Raw genomic sequence first — 23005 nt, forward strand, 5'->3', positions numbered from 1 at the left:
GTTACTGTTTTATGTTCTAACTTCATAGAGCTTCCTCTTCTGTTTCAAAGAGTGTTAAAAAAAAATGTAACAACTTGCTTTGTGAGGTGTCCTGGTCTGTTGCCCTCTCCACCCTGTCTCACTTTTATTTGGACCATCTCTTTTCTTCATTTCTGTCTTACTCAGTTTGGATTCCTCGCCTAGCAGTTTCTTCTCGATGTGGGGACCCTGTCCTAGGAAGGAGCCTTGGTTAGTTTCATGAGTTTATAGGGTTAGACTGCTTCAGCTCCTTTGGGACAAGGCCCCTTCAGTTTCAGTTGCTATTCTCAGATTGGCCCGCATCGCTTTTCATTTAGTACTTGGTTATCTTGGGGTTATTCTGTTCTCTGGTCCGACAGATGCCCTATTGTTTTCCTCTACTGATCTGTGCAGCTGCTTGTGGATGTTGATGTTTTTTCCTCTCCTGCTTGTATAAGGGGGTTTATGAGGGTGCTTTATCTTCTGGTTTTGTGTTAAATGTTATCCGTGAGTTTTTTAGTTGTTATCTAGTTGCTCTGTCTTTATGTGGGGATTCAGAAATACCAAAAGCTATGTTACCGCTGCTATAGCCATTTCTCCAGAATCCCCTTCATAGGTTCTAGAGTAGAAAGATGACACATTCGTGACAATGATATGTTTCACCTAACATCTTACATGACATAGAGATAGTGTGGTCATTAGTCAACATTTGTTCTTTAGCTTGCTCTTTCTTCCAAATTGAGAAGTGTTATTGGCTGTAATAACCATTTGCAGATTTCCATGGATATAATAGCTTCTTATCACCACTCTTTTCAGGTTCACTAAGAATCTTTCACCGGACAAAATCAATTTGAGCACCCTGAAAGGGGAGGGTCAGCTGACCAACCTGGAGCTAGATGAAGAGGTTCTACAGAATGTGCTGGAGCTTCCCACCTGGTTAGCCATCACTCGGGTCTACTGCAACAGGGCCTCCATCCGGGTGAGAATGGGGGTCAGGGTCTTGTTGCTCTCTTTGGCCAGCAGGCCTGCCTTTTTGTGGGGTGGCTCCCACAGCCCTGAGTCTTTGCTTTCCTATTTCAGATCCAGTGGACAAAGCTGAAGACACATCCTATTTGCTTGGTAATGGCCTTTCTTGATTGCAAGTAATTGAATGGGGATGGAGGCGGTTACAGTTTTAAAAGATCTGAGAGAAGGAGGGGAGGAGTCCTGATAGGCCATCCTTTTTGGGAGTGTGGGTACTTTTGTCTGACTTGTGAGTGTCTCTCTGAGACACAGTGAATATTGTCTGAGCTTTTTCTGAAACTACTGTGCAGTAGAGCAATGAGCACTGAGACACAAGACCCAGGAATCCTGAGTTGGTTTTGTTTGTTTTGTTTTGTTTTTATAACAAGTTTTGCTGCCCAGGTTCTACCTTTATGTTTCCTCTGGATTCTTGACAGGGGGAAAATTAGGTTAGTTCATGTTGACTGTTAGGTGATTATCAGCTGAAAGCCTTTTAGGAACTGATTGATACATATCTTTATCTGAAACACTGGAATCCCCAGGAATAGTAATATCTCTGTAACTTGGATTTTTGTTTTCATTTTCTGATGTGAGCTGATCCCATGCTTGTCATGGAGTTCTGCTGTTGTTGGAAATAGAAGAGGGCAGACGAAGCCTCTCTTTGCACTTCAGTTTGTTAATTCATTCAGTCGACAAACGTTTATTGTCTGCCCACTGTGGGCACAGCACTCAACTAGGTATTGGACCCCAGAGATGAATATAACACAGACTGTGTTGTGTGGGTTTTTGTGCAGATGCTCAGCTCTCCATGGCTTTCATTTCAGTGTCTGGATAAGGTAGAGGTGGAGATGAAGACATGTGAGGAACCTCGGCCTCCCAATGGACAGTCTCCCATTGCCCTTGCTTCAGGACAGAGGTTAGTTACTTTGGATCCTGTTATTTCTAGCATATTAGCTGGTCCAGATCACCTTTTGGTTAAAATATTAAAGCTTTTTATTATGGAAGCTTTAAACATACACCAAAGTAGAGAGAATAGTATAATAAACTCCCATGCACCCAAGATCTGACTTCTACATTTATCAACATTTAACCATTTTCTAACTTTCTTCTGCCACTTTGTGTATGTGTATAGTACTTGAAAGCAAATCCCAGATACCATATGATTCCATCTGTAAATACTTCTATTTATGTGTCTTTAACAGAGAAGGATTGAGAAGAAAGGAAAAAAGCTCCACAATACTATCATCACAATTAACAGAATTAGTAGGAATTCCTTAATATCATCTAAATCTACTTTCTGTGTATTTTCTAATCATTCCATAGAAGTGGAATCATATGTTACGTGGTCTTTTCTGATTGGTGTCTTTCACTTAGCATGTTTTGCTATGTTATAGCACATATCAGTGCTCTATTCCTTTTATGGCTGAATAATATTCTGTTGTATGGGTATACCACATTTTATTTATCCATTCATTAGTTGATGGACAGTTGATTTGTTTCCCCTTTTTTGCTAGCGTATTTTGGAATAGATTCCTGAAAGTGTGACTGCTGGGTCAAAGGGCAAATGCATGTGTAATTTTGATAGACATTGCTAAATTCCTCTCCTTAAGGATTTTATGATTTTGTGCCTCTATCAGCAATGTTTTAAGAGTTCTTGTTTTCCCAGAGCCTTGCCAGTTGAGAATATTGTCAGACTTTAAGAGTTTTGCCTAATCTAATAGATGCTGCATGGTATTTCAGTGTAGTTTTTTGGTAAGTTATATTGAAGTGTACAAATCATAAATGTGTAGCTTAGTGATTCTTTACATTGTTAACACATCAAGACACAGACTACTTCCAGAATCCCATAAGCCTTTTGTGTTCTTCCTAGTCATACCTACCCTTAAGGATAATTTTTATCCTGATTTTTAACACCATACATTTGTTTTCCCTATTTTTAAAGTTATGCAAATGTAATCACATAGTATGTCGTATTCTGTCTCTACCTATGTTAGCTCAATATGTTTGTAAAAGTCATCTGGATTGCTACATGTAATTATAGTTTATTCATCCTCATAACTGTATATTATTCCATTATATGCCACAATTATCCATTCTGTTGTAGATGGCCATTTGGTTTATTTCTAGTTTCTGGCTATTAAGTATAATGTTGTTACGTGGAACTGTTCTCTAACATGACTGTGCTGACTCTGTGCGTTTGTCAAAACCCTAGACATGTACACCACAAATAATGAACTTTTCTGTATGTAAATTAAAATATGTAAGAAAAAAGAACAGTGCTGCTGTGAGCATTCTTGTACATAACTCTTGGTGAACATATGTACACATTTCTGTTTTATGTTTATCTAGCAGGGTCATAGGCTGTGCATATGTTCTGCTTTAGTATATACTGCTAGACAGTTTTCCGGAGTGCTTGTACCACCTTCTCCACTAGCAATGCATAAGAGTTCCTGTTGCTAGCATTTAGTATTGTCTCTTTTTTTACTCTAGCCACCCAGTAGGTATATACTTGTATCACATTATGATTTTTGTGTGTGTGGTAGGGAGGTAATTGGTGGAGGTACTGGAGATTGAACCCAGGACCTTGTGCATGCTAGGCACACATTCTACCACTGAGCTATATCCTCCCCCATCACATTATGATTTTAATTTGCATTTTTTGATGATTGGTTTATTAGAATTTTGGATATCCTCTTTCACAAAGCATTGATGTATTTTTCCCATTTATCTTTTGGATTATTTGTCTTTTTATCATTAATTTGTAGAAGTTCTTTATATATTCTGGAAACAAGTCCTTGGTTACATACATGTATTACAAATATCTTCTACTCTATGGATTCACTTTCACTCTTAATGTTGGTTTTTTGTTAATCCAAAATTATTTATTCTAGTGTAGTCCTGTATATCTATTTTTCCCTTTATGGTTAGCACTTTTTGTGTTTTGTTTAAGGAATCTTTTCCTATCCTAAGGTGTGAAGATATTCTATGTTTTTTTCTAACTTTATTCTTCTAGCTTTATTATTTGACCTTTCACATTTAGATCTACAATAAATCTTTTTCTTTAATTGAAGTTTAGTTTACTTACAATGTTGTGTTATTTTACAATCAATCTTGAAACTTTTTGTTTGTTTGTTTGATGTAAGATAGAGGTTAATATTATTTTTTCTCTTCATGGATATCCTCAAATTGACCATGTGCCATTTGAAAATACAGTCTTTTCATACTCACAGACATAGAAAACAAACTTATGGTTATCATTGGAGAAAAGGGATGGGAAGAGATAAACTGGGAGTTTGAGATTTTAAGATACTAACTACTATATATAAAATAGATAAACAATGTTTCTATTGTATAGTACAGGGAAATATATTCAATGTCTTGTAGTAACCCATAATGAAAAAGAATATGAAAAGGAATATATATGTATGTATATGTATGACTGGAACATTATGCTGTACATCAGAAATTGACACAATATTGTAAACTGACTGTATGTCAATTAAAAAGAATCATCCAAAAAAATTTTACCCTTGAGGTACCTCAACAATTATCACATTTCATTTTCTTTCAGTTTTTCTTGATATGGGATATAACTTATTTTTTTAAATTTTGTGGTGAAAGTTTTATAAAGTGCTGTATGTCATGTTTCTTAAATTGAATATACATATATAATTTAATGTTTTTTTCATCATCTACTCATTGCAAGAAAATAATACGAAATAAGACTATAAACAAAACTAGATATAATCTTTACTAATCTCCATATGGGAGAAATCTGCAGTAAATAAACCAGCATATAAATTAATAGTCTCACTTCAAAGCTATTATATGGAAAATTGGAGTTTTGACATGTCAAATAAATATTAAAAGCAAAAAAATCCAATCTTTTCCATACTGCACTGTCACTTTTGTCCTAAGTCAAATGTCTCTCAGTGTAGTTTTGATACATATGAATAAGGTTGAACATCATTTTATGTTTAATATCTACGTGCATTTATTTTTCTGTTAACTGTCCCTACTTTGTGCACTGTATCCACCAATGAGAGAACATTTCTACCTCCCTGGCATTTTAATTTTGGAAAACACACTTTTTACCTGACATATATAGGGATACTGACATTTTTATTGAACTCTTGGTCTTTTTCTTCTCAGTTTTTTGAAACTCTTTATACATTAGAGATATTAGCACTTTGTGATATAAATTGCAAAGATACACACACACACACACATATATATATGTATTTTTTTAGCTTGTAATTCCTAGACCACCTTTTTACTTGCAGTGAGAACTGATTTCACCTACACATCAAGAATGTCTATATTTCTCACATCCAGAAGGACTTTAAGATGGCCTTCATTCCTCTCCTTGCCATTTCTGACCTCTCACTGTGAAGTACAGCTGTGCTCTTTGGGATCTATTTGACAGAGTAGAGGTGGGGCTGTTCTTGACTGGATTTCACAGTATTAAACGTCATGCTCACCTGGCTGTACTTCTTTTCTCTTTCCACTGCCTTTGCTCTACCTCTGAAGATGTTACACAAACCTAGTGTTTCCTTTCTGTAGTTAAATCTCCCTTCACAGACAATATTCAGATATGTACTTGTGTAGTTTGTGGACTGTGAATTTATTCAATTTATTCCTTCTAACAGAAGGGAGATTGTTTCCAGGTCAACCCTTTCTTTTATTCTATCCTTTTAAAAAAATCCCATTAAAAAGAGTACAGCATCATTGTAAAATATTTTAGAAATTTACAAAATATAAGAAGGTAGAAATGGGAGGAGAGAAATAAAGAAAAAAATAATTATCCACAGATCTAGTACCCAAAGACAGGCATTGTTAAGAGTCTTGTGTGATGTCTTCTAGTATAAAGAGTGTTCATAAAGTCTCACATGATTCTGAACATTGGTCTACCTTGTGTGTCATAGTGAGTATGGCTTTGCCGAGAAGGTGGTGGAGGGGATGTTCATCATCGTCAATTCCATTACCATCAAGATTCACTCCAAGGCCTTCCACGCTTCTTTTGAATTGTGGCAGCTCCAGGGCTATAGTGTCAACCCCAACTGGCAGCAGAGTGACCTTCGCCTCACCCGCATCACTGACCCCCGCCGAGGAGAGGTGACAACCCTGGCATTGCAAAAGGGAAAAACAGGGGTTTCAAAGTGAGGCTGATTCTTAAAGGATATCATTCCTCTTTTGGAGATTTCCTCAAATGCTCCCCATTCCTGGGAACCCAAGAATCCCTTCTATCCAGTGTTACTGTTACATCCTTTCCTTGGTTATGAATCTCTGATCCACTGCCTTTTGTGGGTAGGAGCCCTCCTGAGAATGGTGGGAGTCTCTGCCTTGCCAGTCTTTTCCCCTTGCCTCTTGGTTAATTTCATCCACAGAATTAAGGCATTTTACCTTCTCTCCTTCTAGGTTTTAACATTTAAGGAAATAACTTGGCAAACACTTCGAATTGAGGCATATGCTACAGACAATGGTGATCAGGACCCAGTCACCACTCCACTGAGACTTATTACCAACCAAGGCAGGATCCAAATAGCCCTGAAGAGGAGAGTGAGTGTGTTCTCTGTCCTCATGAAAACTTCCATCTTTTATTTTTCTAGACAGCCTGGGAGTTGGTATTTCCTCTTTTTTTAATGTTATTGGCTCCTGGAATGACATTTGAAAGGGGAGGACCCACAGTTCAGTGTTGCACTGTATCCACCAATGAGAGAACATTTCTACCTCCCTGGCATTTTAATTTTGGAAAACACACTTTTTACCCTGACATATATAGGGACACTGACATAGACACCTGGCCGTTGACTACTGCTGCTTCTTGTTAATCACAGAGAACTTTAGAGACTTTGTAAGATATTGACTCTCCAAGGTGCTTGATACTTTCCTTTCATGTACTGGGGATTAAAAAGCCATCTCTGAAACTGATTGGGCAGTGGTCAGTTTGAGGAGTTGGAATGGTACCAGATGTTGAACCATGTGTTCTGTGTGGCCCCTTCAGACCAAAGATTGCAATGTGGTAGCCTCCAAGCTGATGTTCCTGTTGGATGACCTGCTCTGGGTGCTAACTGACTCGCAGCTCAAGGCTATGATGAAATATGCAGAGTCGCTGAGTGAAGCCGTGGAGAAGTCAGCCCAGCAGAGAAAGAGCCTGGCCCCTGAACCTGTACAGGTTAGAGGCAAAATAGATACCCTTGGTGGGAGTGGGGAGATGGTAGGCCAGACCAAATTCATACCAACATAGGTAGGGTCTAGACTTTATTAGGTTTATTTGGGGAATTTGTCATTCACTTCTGGATGTGCATATGCTTTGCCTGTACCTCTGATTTATTCATTTATTTTGTTTATTGGGTGCCTCTAGTGTGTTAGGTATACAGTACAAGTCGTTGGAAAGCCTCGTGTTCCTGTCTTTGGAGTTCTCAGTGCCTTAAAATATGGAGCATAAACAAGTTAGTATGGTGTGATAAGCGCTGTAATAGAGATAAACACTGTGGCATGAGAGCACAAAGAAGAGGCATCCAACTATCAGGCTGAAAGTAGACATTTAGGGAAGAATTCCTGGAGGAGGTGTTTTAGCATCAGTCAGCTAGGTCCTGGGGAGTGAGAGCTTAGAAGGCAATTCAAATCTCAGAACAGCACTCAAGAGTCATTAGACTAGTTATAATTAGGCTTTTTGGAGCTTGGGCTATTTAGGTGGAACAGACTTAAAACCCAGGTGAAGAATTATGAGAGGGAAGGGACATCTTATCAAATTGTGGTTTTCTTCAGGCTGAACTGAAGCTTAAAGAAAGCCAGCAGGGAAGCTCTCTGGGCCTGGACTTCCTGTTTTTCTCTCTGTCACATGTAGATCACCCCGCCCGCTCCCAGTGCCCAGCAGTCCTGGGCCCATGCGTTTGGTGGCAGCCAGGGCAGCAGCAACAGCAACAGCAGCCGCCTCAGCCAGTACTTTGAGAAATTTGACGTGAAAGAGTCCTCTTACCATCTCCTCATCTCCCGCCTGGACCTGCACATTTGTGATGATAGCCAGCCCCGAGAGCCAGGTACCCCGTGAGGCCTGAGCCTGGGCCGGGTGGTCCATCACTGCCTTCGGCTCTGAGCAAAGCTTGGGGATGGAAGGCTCTTTGCAAGACTTGTGGCATATTTTGGTTGGCTTCCCTTAATCACAGGCCTTCCTTGGGCCGCAGCACTCCTGTGGCAGCTCTCTGTTAGTGCTCTTCAGCCCTTAGGGTGCAGCAAAACCAGCTGTGATACTTAATAAATTACAGGCGCTGGGACTCTTCCCAGACTCCACTAAATGAGAGTCTTCAGGGGTAGAGCCCAAGCAGGGTATATATATTTTTTCTTCCCAATGTCCTGTAGGCAATGCTGTCCACTGGTGTCAGCTTTTAGGAGAGTAAATTCAACCATAGGAAACCTCAGAATTTTCAGATTTTTGATTGAGTTTAAATAGTTATTATGTGTGAATGTGTTCTTCCCATGTAGAGAGGTTGTGCTGTGTTCTTCTCATACCTTTTTGTTCATTAGAGGAATTGGTATTACATATACATTTATTCAAGATGAAAAAGTAATCAACTCATTTCTTTCCTTCATGAGCCTTAGGGGAATCGCTTCATCTCTCTGAGTTTCTTCATTTATGAACTCGAGTTAAATTATATCTTACTCGTTTACCTCAGATTGTTATCAGGCTCAAATGAAATACTGAATTTAGAGGACCTTAATCATAGGCAAATATTTGGTATTATTATTTCTCTGCCTGTTCCTTCAATTCTCTTTGTTCTGTCTCTGCTCCCCTTTGCTATCAGCTCTTGGTTTTAGATGCTGTCATATTGTTCTCTTGCTGCTTTATCCTCTCTGAAGGTTATGTTTGCCTCTTAATGAGACCCAGGCTCATTTTCCTTGGGGGAACCTACTATTTTTTCTTCCTGAGGTACTGAACACTATTGCCTCTCTTACCTTTCTATGCATTGTCTTGAAGTGACTTCAGCCCCTCTCTACTCCCAATATGAAGGAGCTGAAAGGACCAGTGACAGTGTAAAGATTGCTTTTGTCACCACTAGAAATAAATTGCTCACTGGTTTGCCATCCACTCATTCTAGAATTTCTCTGCTAGAACAAATTATTGTTTTGTTTGGTTTTTTTCTCCCAAGTATTTCTATAAAGAATTTCAGGGTTTTTTTTAATCCTTTCAGAAATCTTTATTAAGAATACATTATTAAGAGTTTCATCTTGCTTGATGTGGGCTTTGTAGCACTATTCTCTTCATGTGGCAGGGTCCCGTAATCCACACTAAGATGTGAATGACTGGCCTTCTCTGAAGCCCCTATAAGCTAAATTAATCTACTTGGTGGAATTTAAGGTAGGTTTGGATGAGATATTTTTAGATAGGGGATAACTCCCAGCCTGCCATACCCAGGTGTAGTGTATGACTCTGTGAAGGGGCAAGGAACACAAAGAGTTCTTGTGACTTTGACTCTTCCAGTTGGATTTGGGAAGAACGGGGAAGGGAGAACTAGGTATTATAGAAAGGGCTGTAAGATTCTCTGGAGTTGTTCTGTCCAACATGGCAGCCACTAGCCACATATGACTATTGGACACTTGAAATGTTGGCTGATTCAAATTGAGATGGGATGTAAGTGTAATATATACATGGGACTTAAAAGGTATAGTACAAAAAAAGAGTGTGAAATATCTTGGTAATCATTTTCATATGATTACATGTTGAAATGATATATTTTGGGTATATTGTGTTTAAACAATGTTTAGTATTAAAATTAATTTCACTTAAAATTTTTTTTCATGTAACTACTAGAAAATTTAAAATTACATATGTGGCTTACATATTTCTTTTGGATAGTGTTGCTCTGGAACTCTCTGTCCAACATGGTAGCCAATAGCCACATGTAGCTATTTAAATTAAAATTAAGTAGAATAAAAAATTCAGTTCCTTATTTGCATCAGCCACATTTCAAGTTCTCATTATAATCTGTGGACCATAGAAGATGTCCATCATCACAGAAAGTTCTTTTGGACAGTGCAGACTCCTTGAAGGCTACATCTACCTGCTTTTTCACTACGGGACACTATAGCCTGGATGTTGGGGCCCCTGACTAACATGCTCATCTTTCCCTTGTTATTGGAGGTGAAATTATTTGGAAGTTGGTGGGTTGTTGGGGACAGTTTGGCTTGAAATGGAGCAACACTGTCTCTTAAAATCAAAGTGGAGCAGCTGATACTTCAGGCTTCTGGGGCAGAGCCTGGTGATTGATAGGGAAAAGAGTTTCTTCTGCCTCTTTTTAACTGTTTCTCTCAGGATAAGGGCTGTGAGCCAAAACTGTCTTTATCTCTCATAAGGCTATGTTCTCTTTCCACCAGGTCACTGGAGAATTTTAATTAGTCATTTATATACACTGTTTACTATTAATGTCTCATATATTATTATGTGTTTATAATTAAATATGTTGGTAATTAGTAATTGTATTTGATTTCAGTTCTAGACCTTATTTTAATATGCTCAGTCTGTTTAGTTTATTCTTTTAGTTCCAAATAAATCCAATAGAGGGAGCATGACTGTGAAATCCTCTCCCTCCCGTAGCCTAGGGCATGCATTTTCAACTGGGATGATATCACCCCACAGTAGGTAAAATTTCACTCTTTTCTATTAAACAGCTTTATTGAGATATAATTCACATAGCAGACAATTCACCCATTTAGAATATACAACTCATTGTTTTTAAGTATTTTCATAGGGTTGTGTGATCATCACTACAATCTGATTTTAGAACATTTTTGTCATTCCCTAAAAGAAACTTTGTACCCATTAGCTGCCACTTCCCATTTCACAGCCCTAAGCAACCACTGATCTTTCTGTCTTGATGCTTGCTTATTCTGGACAGTGAAAATATTCTTTGGTGAAGGGTGGGGGTGAAAAAAAAACTTAGGTATAACAATACTTAGCCCTACCTAACAAAATTTTATTCCTTAGTATTTAATTTCTCTCACTGAGTTTTCTTGGGTATCACATGAGCAGCATTTATATTGAGTTCATGAAAGATACACAAAATATATGGAAGATTAGGGCTATAAACTAAGGCAAATAGACGGCTGTGATTGATTGGAGGACTTCCAATCAGTTGCTTGATCTAAAAGTCAAATGGCGAGATGTGGTCTGCGCATGCCTAGTGTCTGCCATAGACGATCCAGTCAGTGTTGTTTATATTTAATCCTCAGTACTTTTGTGATTTGAACTTTGAAGATTAAATAAAAAATAATTTCTATTTTATTATTTAATGCTGCAAGTTATTCAACAAGTCAGTAGTTAAGTGCCGAAAATAAAAAATATTGACACTATCTGAATGAATGTCTAGCAGGTAGTTAAGATAAAAGTTACTTTCTCATATCAAACAAAAGTTAAAAGTTAAAAATAATTTTAAGAAATTAATTAAAATTTTCAGTTGTTTTACTTTTGCTGGAAAATAATTTTGAGTAATTAAAATTTAATTATATTGCTATTATATATTTATATAAATTGCTGATTTGTATATGTGATTCAAAACATTATAATTTATATAAGAAATAAATTACATTAAAAGTTTCTCAGCAAATATAGTTACAAAGTTAAGTTAAATATTAATAGCTTAAATTTTAAAATTTAACATTTAACTTAAAAGAATTATTTAGTCTTTCTTAACCTTTCATTGAATAAAAGGAATAAGCTTTATTCATATTCTTTTTATGTATAAAGCACAGACAGACGTATAATACGTAAGATATACAATATATCTGTGGTATGACAATTTCATGGAGAAGGGGCAATTAGGAAAAAAAAAATCTAAACAGGCTCCTAAGAGGTGGTAATTATGAAAAAAAGGTTGAGAAACAGGAACACTGGTGTAGGTGTATTGCTTGGTAGGATGGTGATTAGTCCAGAACTTGGGGTGGTGAAATCTAGATTGGATGGAAATGACAGGCCTGGCTATAGTCGTACCAGCTTACAGCTAGAGGATTCCATGGTGTTTCCCCCGACCCCGGAAACAGGATGGAAGGGATACGATGGAAGTTCAGAACAGGGTGGTTCAGACAATACTCGTGTAGAAGAAATCTTTACAGTTCTAGAGTCTAGTTGGAGAGATAAGATAGAAACTTGGAAAGTTCATTCATTTAGGAAGAACTGAATGTAAATTCAAGATAAATAATAGAATATTTCATTCACTGCAAAAAATTTCAATTTACCTACATTATTCTGTATGTTTATAATGTCCTTGTTAGTGCAGTGTTCTTAGTGTTCCATGGTTCTTTGTATTTTCAGTGTGTAATCCTGTCTTATATCACAGCTTTAGCTTTAGCCAGCACATGAAAGGAAACAACATGGGTCATGTTTTTTGGGGAGTTTGGCTAATGCTTCTCCAGGGGTTGTGCTGCAGGACAGCAAAACTAGTATTGCTAGGTTTGGGGAGACCAAATGAATCAAGGTTGTAGAGTGTGTCTGTGGGAGACCAAGGACTGAAATTCCTGAATCCTGAGTTTTGCAGTTACTTTTGTCTTTCTGGAAATCTAGCAGCCATTTACAGAGACGATGGAATACACCTTTTTTCTTTGGATCTTTTAGAGCATGTCCGTTGACTGTTGCAACTCAGCGAGCCTTGCAAATCACCTGACATCATGGCCTTTCAGCTGCACTTGTGTATCAGCCAGGCCTTGAGGCACCCTCAGGAGGACTTTAAGTGCTTCAAGTGGTGCTTGGGCTTCTTTGTTTCTTCTGCTGCTGTTCACCTTTATTTTTCTTTTATAGGTGTCTCTACAAACAGACTCATGGGTGGTGCAATGCAACTTACCTTCCGCAAGATGGCATTTGACTATTACCCCTTCCACTGGGCAGGTAGGAGAATTCTGAATGGGGGCAGTTTTCACGTGACCTAGATTTTGAGGGCAGATTCCTGAGTTCATCCCTGGCTGCCCAGTAGAAGGGTGCCAGGGACTGCAGCGTGTTCTCCGAGAGGTGCTGGGAATAGTCCTTTTCAAGAGGACATCTTCTAGAAACCTGCAGGGTCCACTATCAATGATTCTTTATCATCGATGAGAAGAGGTAGGAGAGAGGCAGTGGCTGAGATGTTACTTTTGATTCTCTGCTCTGCTCCTTACTTCTGCTAGTTTTACAGCCTCCTTAGTAGTTCCTAGTCAAAGATGGCAGCAGTCAGCAGCTGGTCTGTAGGGAGCCTCAGGGAAAAATCACATATGGAATTCAGAAGAACTTGAGTGCTCTCACCAGATAATTTTACTTATCCCAGAGAATTCTGGATTGCAGATGAAGGATCAGATTCTGAACTATGGAGAACTATACCAATGGAAAAGAAAAATTGTAACATTGGATCATGATCTTGGACTAAAGTCTTTTTGCTTCTTTATTGCATAGGCGATAGCTGCAAACATTGGGTACGTCACTGTGAGGCCATGGAGACCCGAGGCCAGTGGGCTGAGAAGCTGGTGATGGAATTTCAGAGTAAAGTGGAAAAGTGGCATGAGGAGACAGGTCTGAAACAACCCTGGCACCTGGGGGTAGATTCTCCCTTCCGGAGGAAAGCAGGTGGGTTATGAGTAGCTGGAGGACTCCCACTGCTTAGCCTCTTGACATCTACCTTGAATGTCCAGTGATGATAAAGCACTGGACTGGCTAATTATTCCAATTTTATTCCATGGAAAGACATCCATGACCTTTTTCTTTACAGAGTCCTCTTTGTCTCCAGGGATAGCTGCAATATTGAAGAGAGGTTGTTATCACCTCTATTCAGTAGGCTGTTGCCTTGGTCTTGGGGAGAATACAATTTTGAGTTCCATCCGGGAGCTAGCCAGTGTTAAGCTCTCTTTCCTGCATATAGCATGAATGATCTTAGGGTTTTTCCTTTCCGAATTCTATTAATAAAGAGACTTGAATGTATCTGATTCTCTTTCCCAACTTCTTATTTTTATTCAGATTCTCTCTCTAGTCCACGAAAGAACCCTCTTGAGAGAAGCCCCTCTCAGAGTCGACAGGCTGTCTTTCGGCCTCCAGCATGGAATCGCTTACGTTCTAGCTGCTTGGTAATACGAGTGGATGACTTGGACATCCACCAGGTAAGCAGCCCAGCACACAGGGAAATAGGGTTGGAAAAGGGTAAGCAGTTCATTTGGAAGGCAACAAATGTGATCAAGGTTGTGGAATTAGGGGGCTGTTTCCCTCCTTTCCAGGTGGATTTGACACTTTGGTCTGTTTCTTTCTGAGCATGACTGCTGATGTCAGGGCTTGGGACTTTCCTCTGAATACCCCACTACAAACCTTTCACTGAAAAGATGAACTTGTAGAAAGTATTAGGTGTGAGTATGCCTAGAATATGTGTGAAAACCACTCTGCTCCCTGTGACAGACTTTGGAAGAATCATAAAGGGTTTATCCTCCTACCTCAGAGGAAATTGAGGAAATTCTATTCTGGATGACGTACAGATGCTAACAGCAACTTGTGATTGCACAGGTTTCTACAGCTGGACAGCCAAGTAAGAAGCCATCTACACTCCTTTCCTGCAGTCGGAAACTTCACAACCTCCCCACTCAGGTCTCTGCCATTCATATTGAGTTCACAGAGTATTATTTCCCAGATAATCAGGAGCTTCCAGGTAAGCATCTGACAAGTCTTACTGGTCATTTCTTACTGACTAGTGCATGCTTTTCACATTTGTCAGCCTTTGGGTCTCTGCTTATATTCTCATTTGTTTTTAGGAGTTTTAGGTGTTTGGGTTAATTTAGCACACCTTTGTTGAAAACTCTGCCCTGTTTAAACATGTACCTTTGCTCTCTTGATAATAAAATGATATTAACTGGTGAGTAAGAGTGGGGCTGCTACTTTGTACATGGTGATTCTGTTTTTCTCTGCTTTCCAGTTCCCTGTCCCAATCTCTACATTCAGTTAAATGGTCTGACATTTACTATGCATCCCGTCAGCTTGCTCTGGGGAAACCTCTTCTGCCTGGATTTATACCGCAGCTTGGAGCAGTTCAAAGCTATCTACAAGTTGGAGGATTCAAGCCAGAAAGATGAACACTTGGATATTCGACTGGATGCCTTCTGGTTGAAGGTAGGGAGAGAGCAGGAATTTTGTTCCCTATTGACATCCACAGCTGCATTTCTGCCATGGCTGTAATCCAGGGCTCTGCTCTGTCCATTTGATGGAAGTAAGGAAAGTGATTTTACAGCCCAGATGGTCTTTCAGGGGTGTACTAATGGTGGATTGCAGAGGTAACTCAGATGGCCATTCTGAACTGGGTTTCATTTCATTTTCTCTTTGAAGGTGAGCTTCCCGCTGGAGAAGAGAGAACAGGCTGGGTTGCATCGTCCCCAGGCCCTTGTCTTCTCTGTATCAGGCATGACTGCCACCAATACACGTCATGCCCCATATTGTAGCTGTCCAGACCTCCAAAGTCTCTTCCGGGGTTTTGCTGCTGCTGAGTTCTTTCATTCCAGTTATGTTCAGTTCCCCAAGGTTCCAGGTGGCTTTAGCCTTCTGCACATGCTTTTTTTGCATCATGCCTTCCAGGTGGATTCCTGCCCCCCTCAGTCTAGTACCCTCCCTCCCCAGAGACTTAAGGCATCCCAGGATCTCTGGTCCATCTACTTCACCCAGATCTCCTTAGACTTTGAGGGAACAGAGAACTTCAAAGGCCATACCTTGAATTTCGTGGCTCCCTTCCCCTTGTCCATTTGGGCCTGCCTACCCCTCCGCTGGCAGCAAGCCCAGGCACGAAAGCTCCTTCTGGCCACAGAAGGGAGGCTGAAACCATCGGCCAGCTTTGGCAGTCCTGTCCATTCTGAGGCCCTTGCCCCTGACACAGTATCCTGTCAGAGGTCAAAGACTGAGCATGATTTGAAAAGCCTGTCAGGCATTACAGAAGTCATGGAAATTCTGAAAGAAGGCAGCGGTGCTGTGGATACCAAAGGGTCTCTGGCAGAGCTGGAGGATGCTGCAGATGTGCACGTGCTGGTACACTCCCCTGCACATGTCCGCGTGAGGCTTGACCACTACCAGTACTTGGCTCTCCTCCGCCTGAAGGAGGTGCTACAGGGTCTTCAGGAGCAGCTGACTAAGGATACAGAGGCCATGACTGGGTCTCCCCTGCAGGACCAGACAGCTTGCATTGGGGTTCTCTTCCCTAGCGCTGAGGTGGCTCTGCTCATGCATCCTGCCCCTGGGGCTGTTGAAGTGGACTCTGAGGGTTCAAATACTACCAGCCTCATAGATTCAGAGCTGTCCCCTTCGGAGGATAGGGAGCTCAAGTCTGATGCCTCCTCAGAACAGAGCCCAGCAAGCCCTGAGAAGGTTCTGGAGGATAGTGGCATTGACAATCTGGATGCATCCCAGGATAGACCATTGCCTCTCCATAGCAATGGAGAAGTGCAGTACTCAGATTCTCTTGCACAGCTGGAGGCTGGGAAGAGCCACGAGGCAGTCGATTCCTTACAGGCAAAGAGACTGAGCAGAGCCCAAGCATCTAGCTCACCAGCTGCATTGAAGCCCCCATGTGGCAAGGATACTACTGTGAATGGACAAGGCGAGCTCATCCCCTTGAAGAACATTGAGGGAGAATTGTCAAGTGCTATTCACATGACCAAGGATGCCACCAAGGAGGCTCTACATGCCACCATGGACCTCACCAAGGAAGCTGTGTCCCTGACTAAGGATGCCTTCTGTCTGGGCAGAGACCGAATGACCTCCACCATGCACAAGATGTTGTCTCTTCCCCCAGCCAAGTGAGTGGTTCTCTGCCTCCTTCACTCACCTTTCTCCTAGTTCTGGCCATTGGGCTCAAGGCCTTCTGCTGTGTGTACTTTTAAATTGGGAAGCACCATGTAGTCCAGGAGCATGTATAAAATGGCCTATTTATTGTGGCAAAGCCTTTAGTTTTCAGAGCTGCCCATAGGGCAGTGGAGGAACTTTCAGGCTACTTAGAGGATATAGGTACACCAATCAGAGAGACTTTATTTTCAGGACTATATCTAATTCTGTGATAAGGGAAGAACCAGAAATTGCAATAAAATAACACAAAACTCCATGGATTTTCACATGCCTCCATGTAGCTTAGCCTGTTCTTGGGCAGTTTTCAGGGTAGCCCTGATTGCTTCTTAACATCAAGTTGTCTCCTCTTTCGCTGATTCACTACTATTGATACAGATATGCTATATCAGGATAATAACACCTGGCATCTGTCTGATATTTTATTCTTTTTAGTGGGTTCTCATGTAATATTTTGTTTGATTTGATCCCCACAGAAGGGATACAGATATTTGTATCCCCACTTTATAGCTGAGGAAACTGAGGCTTCAGAGAGGATGAGCCCATGGATCCTGTATCTTGTAAATGGAAAAGGTGGGGCTTTGGACTTGCTCTTTCTGGTATACCTTGTCAATATCTGTCAGACTAATAGAGAAGGAAGAATTTCATCCATTCATTCAACAAATATTTTTTGAGTCCTTACTGTGTGCCAGGCTCTGTGTTAGGCACTGGAGGTGCAGTAGGGAGTAAGCAGAAAACACCGAAATTCAAAAGTCAAAGTGGAAAGGTAAGGATTTTTTGATGAATTTCCTATGGCTTTAGGAAAGAAAATGAAGACTTTGCTGGGACACTTTGTGTTTTGGGGACTAGGGTTTGAAGATCAGTGGCTTTAGAGCTTTTGTCTAAGTGAGCTGTCTTAAGTGGGTCTCTAAGCAATGCCTGTAGTTGTGTTAGTACCTGCTAGGCATATATAGCTTAGGAGGAAGGGAAAGGAAAACTTAAAGAGCTAAATGATAAAAGTAATACTAGGCAACGTTTATTGAGTGCTTTCTGTATGTCAGGCACTGTCCTAAATATTACAGTATTAATCCACTGGATTCTTGTAAGAACCCTATAAGGCAGGAACTAATATCACTCCCCATTTTACAGTTGAGTAAACTGAGGCTCAGAGAAGTAAGAAACTTGCTCAAGATCACACAACTTGTAAGTGGTGGGGTGAGGACTGATAGCCTAGACTCCCGATCACCAAATGTGCTGCCCTTTCTAAATGGAGAAGAGTAAGGGAGATGGGAAAAGAGGAGAGGTAGAAAGGAGAAAAGAAAGGTGTGTGGTACAAACTCTTTTTTAAACACTGGCATTGACTTCCTACTGCCCGCCCCTGGTGGCCTTTTCTTGGTCCTCCCTCTCCAGGACTCCTCTGCGGCAGCTCACCTTGCTGGTCGGTTTAGTCTGAGCATTGGTAACCCTGCCCAGTTACTCATACTTCTCAGAAGGACTCTGCTTTTTCCTTGACTGCTCTCCTTCCTTTTATCCCATAAATATAATTGTTCCACAGGGCTAGGCTGTCCATATTCTGATCACTCTTACCATAATCTTTATTTTTTAAATTATGAAAATGATTTGTGTTTATTTTGTTAACAATGAGGAAAATAAAAGAATAAAGAAGAAAACATAAAAGTCACTTGAAACGTCATTATCCTGAGATAGCCACTATTTACATTTGGATCTGTTTGCATCCAAATTTTATACATATATTTATGTATCCATGTGAATGCTTATATGTGTATACACATAAAATATACAGGTATTGTTTTATAATAAGATTATATTATTTCTATATAATATAGAAAATTTCGAATTTTACTTTATGTTTTATTGTAAATAGTTTTCTATTCTTAGGTATTTGAATATATAATTACATTCTTGCAAGTGGATGTGCTATAATTTATCAATCCAATCCACTATTGGGGGTTATTTAGTCTGCTTCCACTTTTTTCTCAGGTAGAACCAATGCTGTGTTAATTGTCTTTATTTTTGTGAACATTACTCTTTATGCATATCTAAGCCTTTAGAAGAAAAACTCAGAAGTGGAATTACTGGGTTAAACACTACAAACATTTGTAAGGTTCTTGATGCATTTGCCAAACTTTCAGAAAATTTATATCACTCTGCATTTTTTAACTCAGTTGACCCTTGAACAATGTGGGAGTTAAGGGCACTGAATCTGCACAGTTAAAAATCTGCATATAACTTATAGTTGGCCTTACCTATAAGAGCCTCCTTTATGTATATGGTTTCAGTGCATCCATGGATTCAACCAACTGCAGATTGTGTAGTACTGTACATTTACTACTGAAAAAATCTGCATGTAATTACACCTGTGCAGTTCAAAATCCTGTTGTTCAAGGGCCAACTGTACTTTCTCTCTAGGTTATTGTTTTCCATCTCCTTACTTCTGCTATAGTCCTTATTTTCAGTCCTGACTTCCCTCCCCTCCTCTGCTCTTCCTTTAAAACTATCTACTGCTCAGAGCTCCACATGGATCTCCCAGGGTGCCTCAGACCTCACATACATAAAACTCAATTCCTTATCCCTCCCCAGATCAGTTCTTTGATTTTTTTGTTTTTTTGTTTTAGTTTTTTGGTGGCATCATTCTCTTGCTTGTTCAGACTCTACATTTTAGCTCTGCCTTTTCTAGGCATTTGTTAGGTTCTGATCATACTTTCAAACTTAGGCATACTTCAGAATTGCCTGGAGGGCTTGTTAAAACAGATTGCTCACAGATTGCTGAGCCCTACCCCCAGAGTTCCCTGTCCAGTAGGTCTAAGATGAGCCTGAGAATTTGCGTTTCTAACAGGTTCCCTGTTAGATGCTGATGCTCCTATGAGGATGACACTTTGAGAGCACAGCTCTAGGGAGTCTCATCAGTTTTTCCTGTCTGTTCCCACATGTGGACTATTTTAATAAACTATTAACTGATCCCTCATTGGACATCTTTCCCTCTCTGGCTTATTTGAAAAAGGCAGGTCAGACTTCCTAAAACACAGGTATGATCTTGTTATTACCCTACTCTAAAAACCTCAGTCTTTTTCTTTGTACTTCCTGAATTGAGTTTGAACTTCTTAGTGTGGCATAATCAATTATTGTGATATATCTATATGACACTTGCAGTTTTTTTAAAATAGGCTTTATTTTTTAGAGCAGTTTTAACTTCATAGTAGTATTGAGCAGAAGATACAGAGATTTCCCATATACCCCTACACTTTACAGTTTTCAGAGCACTTTTATATCTAATCTTTTGTCCAGAGTTTTCTGTAATTTGGCTGCAACCCTTGTGATAAAAGCACTTGGCAAGAAGTAAGGAGACTTGGGTTTTTCTTAGTTTCATATTTAACTGTGACTGAGTCAGTTTCTTCATCTGTAAAATGGGAGGGTTGGCTTGAAAGGTCCTTAAAGGTTTTTTTAAAGAAAATTTTCTAACTTTATAGTCTGTTACTCTCCCTCAGCAAAACCTACCATCCAGCTAGGCTGAGCTGCTTACTAGTCTCCAAAGGTACTTTTTATTTTCCGGCTCCATGCCTTTGCTCATGCTGTTTTCCCCCATTAAAAGCCCTCTTCCCTATCTCTTTCACAGTCCTTCAAGGACTACCTGAAGTGTTATCTCTTTGCACAAAGTCTTTTTTTTTTTTTTTCGGTATTAGGTATTGAACTCAGGACCTTGTGCATGCTGAGCATGTGCTCTGCCACTGAGCTCTACCTACCCCCCTCCCGTAAGGTCATTCTTAATCCCCTTCTCTGCATCCTTTCCCCTCTTGGGTATTGTCTGGCCTTTGGCTTGTACCCTTGCCTCTCTTTTATGGTTTGTGTGACCTAATTCCCATATAAAGTTGTCTATGTTTAAGTCTCCTCTCTCCTGATAGAATATAAATTCTTTGAGGATAGGGGATGTCTTATTCATCACTTTATTCACCCCCACCCTGACACTGTGCCTCAGTATGGTGCCTTGTATGCAGGTTATTCAGTAAGTACTTGAGGAATGAACGTAGGTGGCTTCAGTGCTATTCATTAGCACCAGGGCTTTACGTAGTTGGTCTCATCTGCATATGAGATGACCCTAAATAACTTTTGACACTTAATGTTGATATGAGAGAGAGGCTTATCCACTTTGAAATGCTAGAATAATGAGGCAGGTGAAAAATGGAGACCCTCTTATAGCAAGTAATAATTGACATCAAAGTTTATGTATACAATAACCGTCTGGGCTGAAAAGGTTGTATATTACAAGTGAATGGAAAAACATGGGCTCCTAAGCCTCATTTGTGGTTTTTGTTTTTTAAACAGAGAGCCGGTGGCCAAGATAGAGGAGGGGGTGGCAGCCCCAGTAAGTGGAGGTGCTGCCCGACTCCGATTTTTCTCCATGAAGAGGACGGTGTCTCAGCAGTCATTTGACGGTGTCTCACTGGATAACAGTGGCCCTGAAGACCAGATGTCAGTGGACAGTGATGGCAGTGAGAGCTTTGTGATGCTGTTGGAGTCTGGTAGGTGGAAGCAGAGCCAGGCAGAGTTGCAGAGTCTGGAGAAGGTTCTTCCTGCCCCCTGCATTCAGACTGGCAGGATGTGAAAGGAGCTGAGATTTGATAAAATAGACATTTTCTTAATCAAAACTAAAAGAAGATAGAAATTTTAGTGGATTTGTGGCTCTGACTTTATCCTCACATCTTCTAGGTTATTGTTTAGAATTTGATCTTTATCACAGAACAAGACTCAGATCAGAAAAGAGAGCACTAGTCTTACAGTCACATAGCTACGACAGTAGGACTGATTTTGTGGCTGGTGTTAGTGCTGTATGTGTTTGTTGTCTGTTTTTGCCTAATTATGTATTTTATTGTTGGAAAATAACTGTGAGCTTTTTGTCTATGATAAAACAAGTAACTTTTAGGAATTAGATTAATCACCACTGGTAGTTACACTGGTTCTTTCAGCTTATTGAAATGAAAACTTTTCAAATTGTCTCTTAAGAGTGTCTAAATGAAAGTAAAATAAAAAGAGAATGTAGTTTCTTAAGCTGGATGGTATATACCTATGTTTGTTTTGTTATTATTATTAACTTCTTATGGAAAAGTGCAAATATTTAAAAGTAGACAGAACCAAATTAAGAACCTCTCATGTACCCATTATGTAGCTTCAGATATTAAGAGCTTATGACCATTCTTGTTTCATATATTCTTCTACCCACTTTCCTTCCCCCCATACTATTTTGAAGCAAATCCCAAACATATAATTTTATCTGTAAGTATTTTTATTATACATCTCTAGATAATAGATTTTTTAAATATTAAAAATATTTTAAAGTTATGGTAAAATACACATAACACAAAATTTACCACCTTGACCATTTTAACTATAATTTAGTGGCATTTAGTACTTTCAGATCATTGTGCAATCATCACCACTTTCCAACTCCAGAACTCTTTTCATCTTTCAAAACTGAAACTCTGTACCCATTAAACAATAATTCCTCATTCTTTCTTCCACTAGCCCCTGGCAACCATCATTCTACTTTCTGTCTCTATGAATTTGACCACTTAGGTCTCTCATGTAAATGGAATTATACAGTATATGTCCTTTTGTGTCTGGCTTGTTTCGTTTAGCATAATGTCCTCAAGGTTCATTTATGTTGTAGCATGTGTCAGAATTTCCTTCCTTTTTAAGGCTAAATATTTATTGTATGTTTATACCACATTTTGTTTAACCATTCATCTGTCCATGGACACTTGGGTTGCTTCAATTTACAGACTTTTTTTATGTGACTAAATACCACTATCACATTTTAAAAAATTAACAATAATTCCCTAAATTCATAAACTATCTAGTAGTCTTCAAATTTCTAGTTGTCTCATAAGTGTCATAAATGTTTTGTTTTACTCTTACAATTGTCACTGTTTTTAGAGATTGGATTTGAATAGAATTTTTTGACTTCCAAACTCTTTTGTTATCTTTCTTATGCAGAATCTGGTCCAGAATGTCTTCCATCAGGATCTCTTCCAAATGCCTTAGACAATGCTGATGTTCAAGGGAGCCCTGTTGTGGATAGTTATGGCCAGGGGTCACCAGAGGCCAACAGTTCAGTCTCACCCAGTGGGAAAGACCTCAGTCTTCACCTGGTCAGCTGCTCTTCTTTCTTCTGTGCAGAGGGTAGGCCCTAGGCTG

The 23005-nt window shown here is 39.7% G+C and overlaps 1 protein-coding gene across 5 annotated transcripts in view; it reads left to right on the forward strand.

Moving 5' to 3' along the window:
- UHRF1BP1 (UHRF1 binding protein 1) overlaps positions 1-23005 on the forward strand; it is a 56049-nt gene that overhangs the window by 24887 nt on the left and 8157 nt on the right. For 4 of the 5 annotated variants that reach the window (XM_032462875.1, XM_032462876.1, XM_032462877.1 and 1 more), the window contains 15 exons: positions 814-976; positions 1078-1116; positions 1824-1915; positions 5925-6114; positions 6418-6558; positions 7004-7174; positions 7850-8042; positions 12791-12877; positions 13412-13582; positions 13970-14109; positions 14504-14645; positions 14910-15103; positions 15317-16773; positions 21137-21333; positions 22805-22959. In XM_032462875.1, coding sequence (XP_032318766.1) covers positions 814-976; positions 1078-1116; positions 1824-1915; positions 5925-6114; positions 6418-6558; positions 7004-7174; positions 7850-8042; positions 12791-12877; positions 13412-13582; positions 13970-14109; positions 14504-14645; positions 14910-15103; positions 15317-16773; positions 21137-21333; positions 22805-22959 — 3532 coding nt within the window. The remainder of the gene's footprint in view (positions 1-813; positions 977-1077; positions 1117-1823; positions 1916-5924; positions 6115-6417; positions 6559-7003; positions 7175-7849; positions 8043-12790; positions 12878-13411; positions 13583-13969; positions 14110-14503; positions 14646-14909; positions 15104-15316; positions 16774-21136; positions 21334-22804; positions 22960-23005) is intronic. The other variant, XM_032462878.1, reaches the window with a different exon arrangement.

The sequence above is a fragment of the Camelus ferus genome, chromosome 20 (assembly GCF_009834535.1).
Source record: "Camelus ferus isolate YT-003-E chromosome 20, BCGSAC_Cfer_1.0, whole genome shotgun sequence".
NCBI classification, from domain to species: domain Eukaryota; kingdom Metazoa; phylum Chordata; class Mammalia; order Artiodactyla; family Camelidae; genus Camelus; species Camelus ferus.